Genomic DNA, 16,693 nt, shown 5'->3' with positions numbered 1-16,693 from the left:
GCTGCCCAGAACGACCCTTGGGGACAAGCTCTGTTTCAGATTTCCTCTCTCCTTTCAAGATTAACCAGCATTAACTCTAGGTTTCAATCTGTGACAACTGTTAAATAAACTTGAGCTGAGTCCCTGGCACTTAAAAAGTCTCACTTGGTTCCCACCATTTTCAGCCTCCAAGTTGAATCCTAGCTGGTCCTACAAACGTGATACATTGAGCTATGAGAAAAAAATATATATATTTCAAAAGAACCACAGCCTTTGTCAAAATTATTTGAAAAAATCCTTCAGAGTGGCATCAAGTCCCACCCCCTTCCTGCCCACCCCCACCAAAAAAAAACATAGTAATGACTGTGACCAATTGGCTATAGATGCTTTCTCTGGAGATCCCATCTCACTGAAGGAGATGAATTAGGTAGTCCTGGAAAGCTTCTAGAAGAGGGCCCCATCTGTTCAGCACTTACCTTGTGCACAGTAAACTATAATTACTTAATGACGAGGCCGATGATAACGACTAAGTTGATCAATAGTGAGCATGGAGACAGCATTCCATTTCCATGTACCCCCAGGATGACTGTCAGGGGAATTCAGGAAAACAACTGCAACGTTCTTCATTCACCCGTTGGCCATCACCACCCCCACCCCCACCCGTGGCAGCTCAGTTTCCCCAGAATGAGAGCTGAGGTTGTTTTAAGACTCTGTTGAAGTTTCTGGCAGCCGATACGGAGGGTGCCAATCACCTCCTCGCCAGTGTCGCCTGATCATGCAATTTTAATGGGCTCAACCTCAAGGAAGGAAAAAGGAGCCTGGGATCATGGTGAATTATTCACAGCTCCAGTTGGGCAAGGCAGAAGACCCCCATCTTCTGAGAGTAAGTAATACCTACTCATTGATTCCACCCTGCCTACGATCTCTAGGTGAGAAACCAGTGTTTAAAATTAAAAGATATGAGAAAATCTAACCATCTTCTTAAATCTGAGTTCATGAGTAATTAGTGAATTTGTGAATTGGGTTGCAGTTGACAATTCCATCCTCGACAATAATTTTGAAGAGCCTGGTACATTTAAATTTATTTAAATATAACAAATACATATGAAAACTAATTTTTATACATTCAAGACCCCCAAAGGGGTCTTGCTTAATACAAAGAATGAAAATGGTTGTTAGCCTTAAGACTACAAGGCCAGGGGCGCCTGGGTGGCGCAGTCGGTTAAGCGTCCGACTTCCGCCAGGTCACGATCTCGCGGTCCGTGAGTTCGAGCCCCGCGTCAGGCTCTGGGCTGATGGCTCGGAGCCTGGAGCCTGTTTCCGATTCTGTGTCTCCCTCTCTCTCTGCCCCTCCCCCGTTCATGCTCTGTCTCTCTCTGTCCCAAAAATAAATAAAAAACGTTGAAAAAAAAAAATTAAAAAAAAAAAAAAGACTACAAGGCCAAAGAGATAGGATTCATGCATTTATTAGATGCCAAAGTTGAATTCGCTTTTGAATGTAATGAGTATGCCTTATTTCCATGTATGGAAAGAGAAATGTAAGCTCCACAAAATACAGTTAATTCTTCCCTATGCTTCCAAGAATGCTCCCTTCCCCATTTTCCTTGCCCCTAGTTAGTGCTGATAAATGTTCATGGAGATAAAGACAGCTGCCATATTCTAATGGGGAATGAGTCAGAAACCAACTTGTTCAGACCTTTGCCACACACCTCAGAGTCTCACCCCTCCCCCGCAAGCACACCAACTCAACAGATAGCTTCAACTCCTTGTTTGATCAAGTCTCAGATCTCCACCACTGAGTCTATCCAGACCACGAGATATCAGGTCCGGACTACCACGGAAGTTTCCTCAGGGTCAGAAGCCACCCATCTCCATCCATCCCATACACATTGATAGATCACTTTCCTAAGGCATCCTCAAGTCCTATCGTTCACACCATGAGTTACATAAACTCTAGAAAGCCTCAGTTCCCTCAACTGTAAGACAGATAGAAAAGATACGCTCCTCATAGGACAGTTGGGATTCAAGTAAAAATAATGGCATACCAGGGCCATAGTACAGCTATGGGCCCATGTGAAGCATTCAACAAGGGTAGTAATTACACCAGAGTACAAGGTCTGTGAGGGGAGAAACCACCTTCTTTCATCTAGTGCCTAGAGTGGTTTCTGGAAATGGTAGGAACTCAAGTTTAATGAATGACATATTTTGGGGCCATTTCAAGTGCCACTATTCCCGACCCACTGTCCTGGGCTGAGATGGTCTTTTCCTCCTCTGAACACTGCTAACAGCATTTTGTTTGCCCACAACCCACGGCACCGGTGCTTGCTATCCTAGGTTGCCGTCACTGTTCTAGGTTCTCGAGTAGGTGGCAGGCCCCTCGAAGGCCTCTCTTTCGCTGCCCCATCGTGCATACCACAGGCCTTCAGTCAACACTGGGAATGAAGGTCCTGCCAGGTCATTCCAGGAACAAGCAAAGATGGCTCTTCATTAACCAGAGCTTCAAAGCTCTGACCAGGACTGTAAACACTCAGGAGCCAGGTCCTTCTCTTTCAACTTAATGAGGAAATGAAACAGAGTTAGTAATTTTTTTTTTTTCTGCACATTTCTGTTAGCTCTGCCAAGCTAAACAGTAACTGGATTTCAGCCCTTAACCATAAATCAGAGGTCCCTTTTCTTGCTGATGTGAAATAATTTTTACTTCCAGGAAGTGAAAAGATCCCTTTGGGGTAGGAGCTGATGGCAAGGTGGGATGGGGGAGGGCACAGGCTGGGAGTCCACAATGCAACGCTAGGGTGACATACGGACAGAACCAGACTGGGGCAGCATAAGGGGGTGTGCTGGCTTCAAGTCGGCATTTCCCTTCAACTCAGGGCCTGAAGGAACACACCCTTCCTTCTGCTATACCCCCAAGAGGATGTGCCCTGAGCTCTGGGAGACAGCTTATGTACAGCTCCTTTTCCTGGTTTCCCTGGCAACTGTGCAGCATCCAGAAGCTCCAGGAGTGAGGTGGTGGGTCAGGTGGCGTGTGGAATACGAACGCTGATGTCATCCCATGTGGGGTCACCTCCACACCCACACCCTTGTTCAGCAGTCTCTCAGCCTCAGAAGGACACACACACACACACACACACACACACACCTCTGACTGCTCATTTCTAATTTGGTGGTAGGTGCCCAAGCAAAGAGCCTCAGGGAAATCTTACATAATTAGTCTATTTTATCAACGCGAACTGAGAGGCAGGACCGAGACTGAATGATGCCAAGGCCAAGGATGCTTGCGGTCTCTCTGTTGGGTTCCTGGATTTAGATAAGCCTGCACAAGACTTACCATGGGGCATTAATTAATTGTGTATCAACAGCTGGTTATGGACTGAGAACAAGAGACCAAGGAGGAGTCTGTGCCTGCCACCCCATTGAGGGTGTCTGGTTCGGGGGACCCAGCCTGACATGCAGAAAGAAGAGAGGCAGTAAGACAATTCAGAGGCAAACCGCCCAGAAAGTAGAAAGACAGTCTCCAGCTTTGAAATGAGTTCCGTGCTAAATCCTCATTTGTAAGTCAGTTATTTAGAATTCAGAACCCATTTCCAGAGAAGTCATGTCTGTTATAAATGATTGGGTTTCTAGGCTAGTCCACAAAAGCCTATTTAACTCATAATGTAGATTAAATACTATACATTTACAATGAAAAGCAATAGAAAAAAAAAACTGTTGTGATACCAGTAATTAAATGGAAAAAAAAAAAACCAGAGGGGAAAATAAATAGCGTTCTTCATTTCTTTTGAACACTGGAGCTCTTGCGAGGAGGGGTAGCTAGCCTGGCGGCTCATGGGGAAGGGTCTTCACTTACTTTAGGTAATGGGGGGAGGGTGTCACTGATGGTAGAAAGCAGGAGAGGATGAAGTAGGGACGTCCTGTAGGATAATGAAATTAAGAAAACATACTTGGGAAAACAGAGGGGAGGAGAGAATGTGAGTAGACATGTCCAATAAAGGTAAGGGCTCCTTGGGGTGAGGAAAGGGCATGAATTTTGCAGCCAAAAAGGCCTGGGCTCTAGCTGCGCCTCTGTCTCTTATCCACTACAGCTGTGGGTGAGATGGTCCTTTGGAGTCTCAGTTACCACATTGGCAACCTCAAAGAATCACTTCAAACACCTACACACCAGATACCATGTGCACTGCCCAGAACCCCCATCTTGGAAGGATTTATTGCCCCAGTTCTGAGAGGGCTATTGGCCTTCAGGGGTCAGCCCCTCTGGGGATTACTCAGAGAGCTGCAGGCCCAAAGCTACCCCTGTTATGGTAGCCCACATCCAAGAAGTAACTAGGGTGGGAAGATAAGACTTAGCCACCTCTACCCAATTCTGGAAAAACCGAAGGGCCATTTGTAGAACTAGAGCCCTGTTGGGAGGGAGGGGTCACTGGGCCTGCATTATAGCTTGACTTCTCCCTCTGTCAAACCCGGCTCTGTCCCCTTCCTTACCACAGAAATGGGCCCTAAGGGCACTCATTAATGAACCTCCTCCTGCAAAACTCCCATCTCAAAATCTTCCTAGGAAACCCAACCTGCAACAACCTGGCCCAGATTCGGCATGGGTAATGATGAGATCCTTTCCCTGCTACCTCTCTTTACCTGCACATGGTACAGACCAGCAGAAAAGCCTATGAACACCCCAATTAGCTCTGTGATTGGGGCTTCTGGGAGCCCAAGGGGAATGTGGCAAGTAAGGATCTGGGTGACCTGAGGGAATGTGCATTCCTATCCCCCTGAAAATGGCTGGGGCACACAGAAAACCTGTAAGGTTTTGTTTTTAATGTGTGAATGTTCATAATCAATAGTTTACAATTTACCTTGTCCAATATGGTAGCTGCCGGCCATGTGTGATAATTTAAGTTAAACAGACATTCAGTTGCTTAGTTGCACTACTCCTAATTTAAGAGCTCAACAGTCAGATGTGGCTTAAGACTAGCATATTGGGAAATGAAGATTTATAGATCACTTCCATCATTCCAGGAAATTCTACTGGATGGAGTGTTGGTTGGAATGTTGAATTACAAAGAATCTAAGAATGTTTTAATTGTAGTCTATACCAACCTTCCATGGGAGACTCCTAAGATAGATATGGAGACAGAGGGAAGCAAGACATGTAACACGTTATTTTTGGCTAAGACTTAGCTCCACTTCCTACCTTCTACACATAGAATTATAGTTTTACATGAGCAAGGCTGAATTCCATGGAGAACTACTTTAGGTAAGCCTGAATTACTCAGAACCAGGCAAGTCTCTTGGCCTACTATGACCTCCAAGCTCAAGTCAGAGTCCATATCAGCAAAAGTCAAAGAAGAATACAAGTGGCAGAGAACATCAGCCTCAAAGCCTAACTCCAGCAGGGGTCAGCTTCCAAAATAATATCAGAGGACCCAACATTTTAGCTCAGCCTGGTAACTCCATGACTAAGACAATAGCCAAAAGCATGTCCTTAAACCTGATCAATTTATGCACCCATTCTTCTTAGTCATGAACAGAGAAATGTGGGGATTGTTTGTCCCAGCAGCCAACACTGCCAATCATTAAATATGACTTGATGAGCAATGTCAGAGTCTTGGACTCAGAAGTGCTTCATAATGTCTCAGGTGATCCTACCTTACCTTCTCAGGTAAGGTAATGTCTCAGGTACTCCACCTTACCTTCACTTTGGATCTGGTTCTTGCCTTCTGCCCACTCCATGGACCTTATACTTCAGATCCTCACTGCTTCCCTAAAACCCCTGTTGTTAGGATTCAAGTTCCATCATCTTCCAATGGTCGTGGCTACAGAACACTTCTACCAATTCTCATGCCCATTCCTGACTCTCAAGGGGACTAAGGCCAGGCAGAACTAGAACTCAACTCTCACCCAACTGGTAGGTTATAAGCTATCTTCAAGGCCAACCTATCTCCCTGCAATTCTTGTTTCTCCTCTGTTGATAACACAGAATGGCAGAATCCATGACCACAGCCAGCACCACCCCATAGCCCATAATGGGCACTGAGTTGAAAATAAGGAGTTTATTTCCTCCAGAATAGGAATATCACACCTCCCCCTCAACCCTAACCACATCACTATCCTTTTTCTAGACCCTCCTCCTTGCCCAATATCCCCAACACTCTGGAAGTATCCACGTTGGGGATATATTTTTTTCACTTCAGACATAGAAAGGCATCTGATCACAGTACAGACTGAAAATTGTTGCCTCCCTGAGAGGCAGGGCTGGGCTACAACAGTCAGGAGAATCATTTCCATGCTCCCCTCAACAATTTCAGTACAAATGTACTCACAGTGTATTTATCTTCAGAGCTCTGAAAATGTTACTTCTTAGACACTTAGTATGTAAATCTTCTTTTAGAGACTCCTGTTACTGTCTAAACTACATTCTTATCGGACACAACTGATAAATTAGAGGGCTGCTTCTGCTACTGGTATCCCACTGAGGATCCCAAACATGGATGATTTTCTGCTCTGAAATTCCTTTCACAATATGCCACACTGTTGCCATTCAGCACATAATACTCTCAGCCACTTTCTACTCCCACACTGTGAACACCTGATGCTCCTATCACATACACCTGTGCAGACAGCAAACCTACAACAGATCCATTCACCCGCACAGCCTGTGTAGAGTTCATTAGAAAAGCCCCCAAGTCCACAAAATGCCATTTTAGAGCCTTTCCCCCACATCCTACGGGGATCTCAATGCCTGACACAACTCTGCATTCCAATAATAATAGCACCTAATGCTGCTTGGTATCAGACTTCCCAGAGTTACCGACTGATTTCACATGAATCATTTCATTTAATTTAAACTTTATAATAACTCTCAAGACAGGTATTATTACCTCTGTTTTACAGATGAGTGTACTGGGCTTAAAACACTTAAATAGTTTGCCCAGGGTCATATGCTTAAACAGTGACAGAGCTAGAACTCAATCCAGTGTCCCCGAGTTGCAGTGGAGCCTGAAGCTGGTTGCTGAAGCAAAGAGGACGTTGGAGATACAACAAAGAGGTTTTAGGTAGATGTCAGGAGGATGCTAATAACACATAATGCAGAAAGATGGACAAAGAAAATACACCTCACCTCTAGAAATAGATGACATACATACATAAAAAAAGAATGGGGCGCCTGGGTGGCTCAGTCAGTTAAGCGTCCAACTCTTGGTCATGATCTCACAGTCTTGAGATTGGGCTCTGCGCTTGGTGTGAAGCCAGCTTGAGATTCTCTCTCTCCTTCTCCCTGTGCCCCTCTCCCCCACTCACATTCACACATTTACTCTAAATAAATAAGTAAATAAACAAACAAAGAAACAACCAAGCCAGCCAGCTTGAGATTCTTTCTCTCCTCCCACTGGCTCCTCTCCCCCACTCACATTCACACATGCTCTCTTATAATCAATCAACTAATGACAAGGAATACACAAATAGGTTACAAGTCCTGCTTCTGTAGGAGAGGTTATGCTAGATGCAATATTTCCTCTCCTGATTCCCATCCAGAGCCCACTCCTACTCTGTCCTTCCCTGAGCTTTCAATGACCACTGCAGCCCCACCCATGTCCCCAGACCAAGAGTTCCCAAACTTCAGAGATCCTAGTTCAATAGGCCTGGACTGGGACCCACAAATCCACATTCTAAGGAGTTCACAGATGATGGTCCATGGACCACATTTGAGTAGCACTGGTCTGGACTCTCATAGGACCTTTACCACAAAATACAGAACTTGATTACTTTTTCTGCTAAGCCATTCTGATGCCCAGATGCCTCTCACATACCCTCCTCATAGTCCTACCATCTTCAGAATCAGTCTCACCCCCAAAGCCCAGGACCAATCCTCATCACAGTTTGAGACTGCTGCTCTTACTAAAATTATCTCCTATCTTATTCAAGGCATGGTACCCCTGATCCATGTATCCCAGATCTTAAAAGTGGGTTTTTCTCAACCACTATTCTCTATTTCTTAAATATTTTTTAAATGTTTATTTATTCTTGAGAGACAGAGAGAGAGAGAGACACACACACAGAGAGCTGAGCGGGGGAGGGACAAAGAGAGAGAGGGACACAGAATCCAAAGCAGGCTCCCGGCTCTGAGCTGTCAGCACAGAGCCCAATGCGGGAATCGAACTCACAAGCTGTGAGATCATGACCTAGTCAAAGTCGGACGCTTAACCAACTGAGCCACGCAGGCACCCCTGTTATTCTCTTATTCTAACTCACTAAAGCTCTAGATTTCCTATAGAAGTGGGACCTGTAGAAAGCATGTAGCCCTGAACCCCCAAAGTAGTACCCACTGTATTCATACCTACTGACCCACTGCCATAATGGCAAGTGTCTGCTGCTCAGACATACACACCTCATCCAACCCATATTCACTGTTGTTGAGCTATCCCTGCACACTGGAATACTCAGTTTTTGGTTTGGTTCCTCCCCCTCCCTTTTATAGCTTGCCTGGACAGTGAGCTCTGACAGTCTTGGCTGTTGGAAAGAAGAATCACAAGCCCTCATGAGCTTTCTTTTCAGCACCTACAGCGAGGACAGCTCCCCCAAAGCAGGCAGATCCTAGATCCCCACATTCTCCTTGCTGTCAAAAACAGGCCATGCCTTCATGGGATGGTACTTGGGGCTTGGATTTTGCTTTTATGCCCTCTACAATGAAATCTTGCTGACTTAAGTGTGGAATCCGGGACCCATGATGTGTGCACGTCAGCAGCATCAGCCTGCACACTATGGGTAGTCAATAAACATTAAGCAACAAGCAGTCTGATCCCTTGCCAGCTTGGCACCTGGAAATATATCATCCAATTTGGAAAGCAGAATACCTTTTAATATCCCCTCCAGCACCTAACATGGGCCTTCTCGAAGAACAGGTACTCCATGAATATTGAATGAGTAAACGAACGAGTGGACGAGGTGAAGTCAGTGGGGTGGCGCCCAGATCTCCTTTGTGGTGTCCCTATCACTATGCTCGGCCGGAAGAAAACAACTTCCAGTCAGCAGAAGCTGAGAGAATGCCTCTAGGCCAGACTTCCAACTAATTCCCAGCACAAACTTGAACCTGTACATTCGGATGAATTGTGGTTGAAAACCGCAATTACACCAGCAGAAGGGTTCTCAGATTTGTTTCACTATATGGATCATTGGCCCATCTTTAACAGAAAGGTTTGTACCTTACTCTACCCCACCTTTTACTCCAGGCTTCCTTCCTTCCTTCCTCCCTCCTAAAGCCACAGCGAAATAAACCCTCACCTTGTCCGCTCCGTTCCCGTCTGACCCTCAGCCAGGCCAGCCATCTAACCAGATGGGATTGACAGCTGTAGATGCATCGTGATTTTAAGTATCTCCATACTACTTTTAACCACCTCACTGTTTCCTTTGGGTTAGGTCGTATGAAAAATAAAAATGCTATCTAGAAAAGTAATCCAAGAAAACATGAACACCTTAGCACAAACAAGTTCATCAAATTTTTGACAGGCAGGGGGAGGCTGTGAAGAAAAGGTGGGTTCTGGCAGGAGTTACGAGGGCAAGGGCAGGTATCAGTGCAAGATCACATGAAGGGGTTTGTGTTCTCTGCCTGGCTTGCTGCGGAAAAATCACTGGAGCTCTGGGGGGTGCGGGGGTGGGGGGGGGGACAGGCACGGAGCAGCCTGTGGGTATCCTCAAAAATTTACAACATCCTCTGCAAGGGCTAGGAGGGGCAGGGAGGCAAAGATGGTTTGCAAAAAGCAAAGACTTTAGAATACCAAGTGACATACGGTGATGCCCTGATGATTAAGTTTCTGTACGAACAAGCCTTCACGATGCTGGGGATGGTTTCTTGCTAGTCATGACCCCCATGGATGCCAGTCTTGCAAGCAAAAGGCAGCTCACAACAGACTGCACACAGTAAGAGCCTCACACTGGCTGGGCTCAGATGTGGATGCAGGGGAAGGAAAATGGCTGACGCTGCAGGGGACCTAAGCTTCCAACGTCTGGGATGTTTACCTCATTAGGCTGTTTTACATAACACCAGCCAAAAACAGAAAGGAAGTAATAGCTGGAGGGAGTCCGCTGGAGTTCAGACCTGGATTCTAAGTCTCAGATTCCTCCAAGGCCAAGGTGAGACCTCTAGGCAGCCCATTTCTCCCTAGCTTGGTTACTTTGTCTGCAAAGGAGTCAGTACAATGCAGACTGAGCTCCTAGGAGGAAACCTTGAGCCACTCTCTGAGGGGCATTGCAGCAGATGTGAATAAAGACGTAGTTGTCATTGTTATAATTACCATTGTTTTATTTTTAACCCAAACCCCTTGGTCTACGACATTGATCATGTGACCAGGGATGGCTGGGAAAGGAGGGACCAGACATCCAGGGAACTCCTGAGCTTGGAGCCCAGAAGCCTGAATGGGAGGAAAGTCCAGAGGGTAGATGAACAAGCTGGTCCAGGAGCTGCCAGGGCAGTCCACTGGGAAAGGAAAAGCCAAGTGCCATCAGGCAAGGAGCCAGCCTAAGTCCAAGTCCAGAAGGCTGAGGCCAGCAGGGAAGAGCAAGAAGCAGCCTAGGGAACAAGAGGTGGGCATAACCTGGGGATGATAAGAGGGAGTCAAGCAGCAGGCAGCAGGGAGACTAGGGTCCGGGGCAGGATGCACTAATTATGGCAAGAGGAGAGGGTGTAGAAGAGGCAAGAGGAGGGATCAGGTAGGGCTTGGCCAAGCAGACTTAAAGGCTCTGCCCTGAGATCCACGCCAGAGCAGCAGGACAGACTGAGCGTCTCACCATATACCAGCCTGGGTTGAGGTTGGCCCTGCAAAACCGAGCTAGGCTACAGGCCCCCCGACCCCACCCCATCCCCCCACCATGGGCAGCCTTGGAGACAGGAAGCCAGGTGTGTCACTCAAGGGTCTACATTGGACAAGACACTTGTGTATTTGTATTTCTTCTCCCCTTCAGCACATCCACTGAAATGTCCTTGCTCCTTTACAGTCTCAGGCTCCATCTCTGTCCGTCCATCTCCCTCCCCTATGGCCCTTCCTTCCTCTCCCTCCCTCCCTCCCTCTTTAACTACAGATCTTATTTCTCCCGATCCCACTCTGCAGAGCTACCGTGTGAGCGTGTTCGTGTGTTGTTGAAGGAGCATCCTCAGGAGGATGGGGGAGCGGTGATGTCGGAGATCATTCTTCCTTCTCTTTCCCTCCCTGGCCAGCTGGAAATGTGCCGTGTGACCATCCGATCTAATTAACTGAACTTTCAGACTTGACAGAAGGAGGCTTTAAAAAATAAAAAAAAAAAAAAACCTCTAGCTTTCTTGGCTCTTAGCCTCTTGAGAGATAAGGGAAGGGATCTGATTGCAGGGAAGTGGAGTCCCAGCTCCCTGATTCCGGCTGCCAGGGGCAATCAACTGTGAGCTGAAAGCTCCATCTTGAAAACACCGAGTGGAATGAAAAACCCCGAGCACACGAGAACAGAGACTCAGGAGTCCTAGGGCCCAGACTGGGTGGGAAACTCAGCAGCAGCAAAGCAGAGATCAGAGGGGAAGAAAGGGTCACCCTTCTCACAACTTCTGCTGGACACCTGCCCTGCATCACCCAGGCAGGCTCCTCCTTCGTGCCACCCGCCGGCCTCCGCGGGGTCGCCTGGTGCAGCTCCACCCTGTGCCAGCTCCTTCTTGCAGAAGCACTGATGTCTCAGTGACATCTTCCCAGACCCTGCTCCCTCAGCCTCCTGGCTCTCAGGGCCCTATCATGGGCCACCCAGGGTCCCCCCCCCCCCCGCCACCTCCCCTTGCCCTGCCAATGGCCACGTGCAGGCCTCCAGCTAGGCCACGAGGGCATGCCAAAGGGACACCAGTGGCACATAGAGCAAAGGCAAAGCCACTTGGGATGGCTTCAGGGGCCCCTGGAGGCTGCAGGACACATAATTCTCCTGACAAGGGCTCTAATCTGAGACTCAACTGCGGAGCACGAAAAGCCTGTGGGGACATTTTCTAGTGAGAAGAGGAAGCAGTGCTCTTTAAGGTGCCAGTCTGCCTTCCCTGACCACTGCTAATCTGATTTTGTCATATTCAAAACATAAAACCAGACAAAGTATCCGGAGAGTGGCAATGCCAACCTCGTCTCCTGCAGCCACTGTTCCCATCCTCATTGGCCCGGCGACATTTGCTGTCCTGCTGCAGCCCTTGAGGGGGGTGGGGGCAGGAGGACCTGGATCAGAAGTGTAGTGTACCCAGGGTGCATGGGGGCTGGACAATCGCCGCTCGGTGTCACTGGAACCTAATGGGAGGGCAGCCGGTAGATGGGAGGGCAAGTGGGCTGCCCCAGGCGGACTGTCAGGCCTGGGCAGAGTAAGGGGACAGTCCCAATTCCGGAAGGAGTTCTGCCTTCTCCTGGGGAGGTCCGACCAGGGTGGGAAGGTGGCCAGGGCAGAAAGGACAAGCACACACAGTACCTCACCACTGGAACCTCAGAGACCACCACCCCAAACACACACACACACACACACACACACACACTGGACTCTGACCCTTATTCCCCACAGTGGCTATTATCTCTTTACACTTGGATTTATAAGCCTAGTGACCTACAAATAATTTTATTCTTTCACCTACTATTCACTTGACCATGAAGTCAATGAGCTCTCAGCCAAACAGTTAAGCCTGCCACTGCTGGGGTTCACTCTTCAAAAACCACAGCACAGTTTTAAGCCAAATTGTGCTTTTCCTATTTGAAAAAAAAAAATTCCCCACATCAGTGGGTGATAACCACATGCAAATTTCTAATGAAAAATGCATAACCCCAGTTTAACCAAAGTCCAAAATATTTTCCAGTTGTTTCAGAAAAAAGAAATTTAATTTCTCGCCTTTGTCAAATACTACTACTGAGAAAAGTTATAGAAAGTAAGATATTTTTGTCAAATTTCAAAATGATAACCAACCTAGTATCAAATGAAATTATTTTATCCCATTTGCAGTATTAAAGAGTACAGTACTCTCTAATAAGAAATCAGAGTCTGATTTTTTTTTTTAAATTTCCAAAGCTTGATCGTACGGGTTTGCAAGTCTTTGTAGTTTCTACTTTATTTCAAAGGGGGCTTATGAGCCCTTTTCCCACCTCGTATCAATACCTGACCTTTGAAGATTAAAACTGACATTAACTACCCTTCCCCATTATGCCAGCATTGCCAATTATACTTAGCACCAACTTCAGATGTTACATCTGAACTAAAAACGGCCCTGGCTAAAAATAGCCGTCATCGGTGACAGGAATGGCCAGTGTTCTCTGCCTGCTTAATAACAGCCCATTAGGCTACCGTGTGAAACAGGCAGATGAATCCCTCACCAAAGAGGATCTCCCGCTTCACCCACCATGGGATGCCAAAAACTGCTGCCTATCAGTTGCTGAGATAGCTTTCATCGGTTAAAAATAGATCTGTTCACAAGCATGAGCTGCACACTACATTTGCAGAACCCAACGGCACCACACAGTTTTGGAACAAGGACCCCAGAGACACTGGATTCAGAGAAGATTCCACAAACCATAGCATTAGCCTCCTCTCCCCATCTTTGCCAACACTATGGGATAATTTCGGCGATGCTGCGATAGATAATCTATTTGAAATCTATCTACCGTGTACAGCCAATAGCATCCTTATGGGTTTCCCTCAAAATGCCTCCATGCAATTTACACGAAAATATTCTCCTTCTTGCTGAAAAACTACCCTAATTGCTTAAAACAATTATACTGTATTGTAATTATCACACTACCTTGTAATTATTTGCTTTGTGAATGTGTCTCTCCCCCTCCCCCGCCTTTCTCCACCTCCAGATGTGAGCTCTTTGGAAGAGTTCCCTGTGGCCTCAGTATCCACTATGTGCCTGGTACATCGAAAAACTCAGTAACCTGGGTTGAATGAGTAAATATGAACCGAAGCTTTGCCAAGCACTTCTTCCTTCTCTGATTCTGTTATGACCCCATAACTTAAGTGATATTTAAGTGGTTATTCAACAAGGCTTATCACGAATCTTGAACATCTACTATGGGCTTCTGTTACAGCAGACCAAGGCAAAGCAATCATTTTAGTCATTTATGTATTTGACCCCATAAATATCTACCTCCAAAAAAGAAATTAACAACCCTGGTTATGAGTATCTCTAAGGCAAATCTCACATTAAAATTAAGGAAGTATGTGATTTGCCTACCTCAATATCTAGTACATGGGAATGCACTTGGAACATGAGCTCTGTCCCCATGCTCTGGTTAGTATCTCTAGTAATGTCAAAGCCTGAAGGCAACGATTTGTTAAGGCCTTCTCAGCCACTGATACCTTCCCTATCATTTCAGGCCAGTGGCAGTAATAATCATCCAGACACCTGGTCACAATCTTCCCCTTCCTTCCCTCCCCCCCTCCAAAACCAATGAATCATTGCTCTGGTTTCATTTTACTTGCCTCTCCCACCTCCCTATGGTTGTTTGATTAAAGCCAAACTAACAAGTGGAATATGCCCAGTGGAACCCATGCATGCGAAAAATAACTGGGCGACAATAAAGGGAAGAAAGAGGTCTTCACCCTTCTTCTAAGTTGATGAAACAATTTAACCAACAATAGAAGACCCTCCTTTTTTTAGCCTTGTGACATTCTGTGGGGGGAAAACCGCAATAGGAAAGAACCGACAAATTCAAGAGAGGCAGCACAGAGCTTAAGAATAGTAAGAATGTGTTCCCATGAAGAGCCATGCCAGCAGCAAATGAGAACATCCCTGACACAGACAAGCAGGATATCCCCATGGAACAGAAAAATAAAAATAGGCAACTGTTTGCTCATTAAGTCATCCTCCTATCATGATTTAAGTCTCAGCGGCTCCCTGACCAAGCAACTCCCTAAACAATGGAGGCAGATATTCTGATCTTTGCTGAGTCATCACATGCGAACTGGGTCCCAAAGCCTCTCATTCTTGGGAAAACAGAAACATGTAAGTTGAGGACGAGATCCTACCCCTTGGCAACCCACCCAGATGCATACTGCCAACACTTTGCAGTATGCAACCCCCAGCTGGCCTCGCCAGGTAGAAAGGATAACACGAGGGATTTTACAGGTTGCCATGATAATACTCCAAGCAACTCGGGGACACGCTGAAGTTAGATCCCAGGAGCTGGTTTTGTTCGGTAGGTGAAATCTAAAACGTCTACCTGGGTAATGATATAAGATTACTAATCGTTGTCTGTTGGTTGTTTTTTCGTTTCTTGGGTTGTTTTTGGGGGGTTTTCATTTTTAATTTTAGAAGCAAACTCTTTAAATCTAATGCAATCAAAACCAACTGAGGCAATTCTGAGCCCCAGGCATGGACAGTTTAAGGAATTACCATCCTGCTCTGAGACTGTCCACAGGCCTAAGAGGTACACCCATACTGTCCGGAACAAGCTGTTGATGGGCATCCAAACCTCCGTGACCTCCAAAGGTCACCACCAAAGAAAGAAACTCAGGTGTACTTACGAAGGGCGTGCCACTCATCCTGACGGATGGTCTTCGTGATGTTGAAAGTGAGGTTCCTGGGGATGGTGGCTGAGGAGTAGTGGTATTTGATGTACGTGCATCGTTCAATTTCTCCTGGCAAAGAGAGACAGGAAATCAAACATTAATGAGGCGGCAACCATGTCTGGGGCAGTTTCTGGTTTCTGCCCAGAGAAACTGGGCAGTTTTCTGTCCTGAGGAAAGAGACTGGTTTCATTTTAGGCCTGGTGACACCTATAGTTTAGACAAGGCAGTAACTTTGACCCCAAAAAGTAAGGTCTACTCTTAAGAGAGTAGAACTGAAGTCAAACACCATCGATTTAGACAGAAAAAAATACCTCTCTGGCATCATTCAGAGATGGGAAGAGTCAAAGTTTAGGCCAATCGAAGCTTGCTAAGAAAGTAGTGTCCGTGGTTTTTTTAACCTTAAGAAAATCAACTTTCAAGTCACGGGAAGAAATTTGGCATCAAGAGCCAGTAACAAGGATGCCTGTTCAGCCAGTTAAGTGACCGACTTCAGCTCAGTCATGATCTCCTGGTTCGTGAGTTGGAGCCCCACGTCAGGCTCTGCACTGGGGGTACGGAGCCTGCTTGGGATTCTCTCTCCCTCTTTCTCTGCCCCTCCCCCATTTGTGCAAGCGCTCTCTCTCTCTCAAAATAAATAAATAAGCTTTAAACAAAAGAGAGACAGTAACACTTTGTACCCATAGACTGATACAGAACAGGCTTTGCTTTAATGATGTCATCTGTGCCTGTAGCACACACGGTCTTACGGAATGGTGAGCCACAGAGGCCTCTTCCCTCTCCTCTCTCCCATGTCCTAACCTCATCTCTGAGTACAAAGCACTCAAATCAACGTCCATCTCCTTGAACCAGCCTCTTCTTCTCAAGCGTTTTGGAAAAAAATCGGGCTCCTTCACACACTCAACACCTGGTCCAGTAGAACCTTTACTGCTAAGTTAGCAATGCACACTTTGCTAGTCAATTATCAAAATAAGTCTATATCGTGGAGCAGAGTTTTTCAAAGTGTGGTCCGGGGACATCGGCATCCTCTGGGAACTTGCTAGAAATCCAATTTCCCAGACCCAACCCTAGACCTGCTGAACCGGAAACCCAAAGGTAGAGCTGCAATCTGAATTTTAAGAAGCCCTCCAGGTGATTCTGTCGTGCACCTAAGTTTGAGAACCACAGCCTCTGAGAATCTAACAGAATT

The 16,693-nt window shown here is 46.4% G+C and overlaps 1 protein-coding gene across 2 annotated transcripts in view; it reads right to left on the bottom strand.

Annotated features, from left to right (window-relative positions):
* Positions 1-16,693, bottom strand: part of TMEM178B (transmembrane protein 178B) — a 358,780-nt gene that overhangs the window by 225,923 nt on the left and 116,164 nt on the right. For both annotated transcript variants that reach the window (XM_019452958.2, XM_019452957.2), the window contains exon 2: positions 15,463-15,576. In XM_019452958.2, coding sequence (XP_019308503.1) covers positions 15,463-15,576 — 114 coding nt within the window. The remainder of the gene's footprint in view (positions 1-15,462; positions 15,577-16,693) is intronic.

Source organism: Panthera pardus, unplaced genomic scaffold (assembly GCF_024362965.1).
Source record: "Panthera pardus isolate Hobbes unplaced genomic scaffold, ASM2436296v1 HiC_scaffold_8, whole genome shotgun sequence".
Classification (NCBI taxonomy): domain Eukaryota; kingdom Metazoa; phylum Chordata; class Mammalia; order Carnivora; family Felidae; genus Panthera; species Panthera pardus.
Note: the sequence above shows the minus strand (reverse complement) of the source record. Positions and strands in the feature narration are given on the sequence as shown.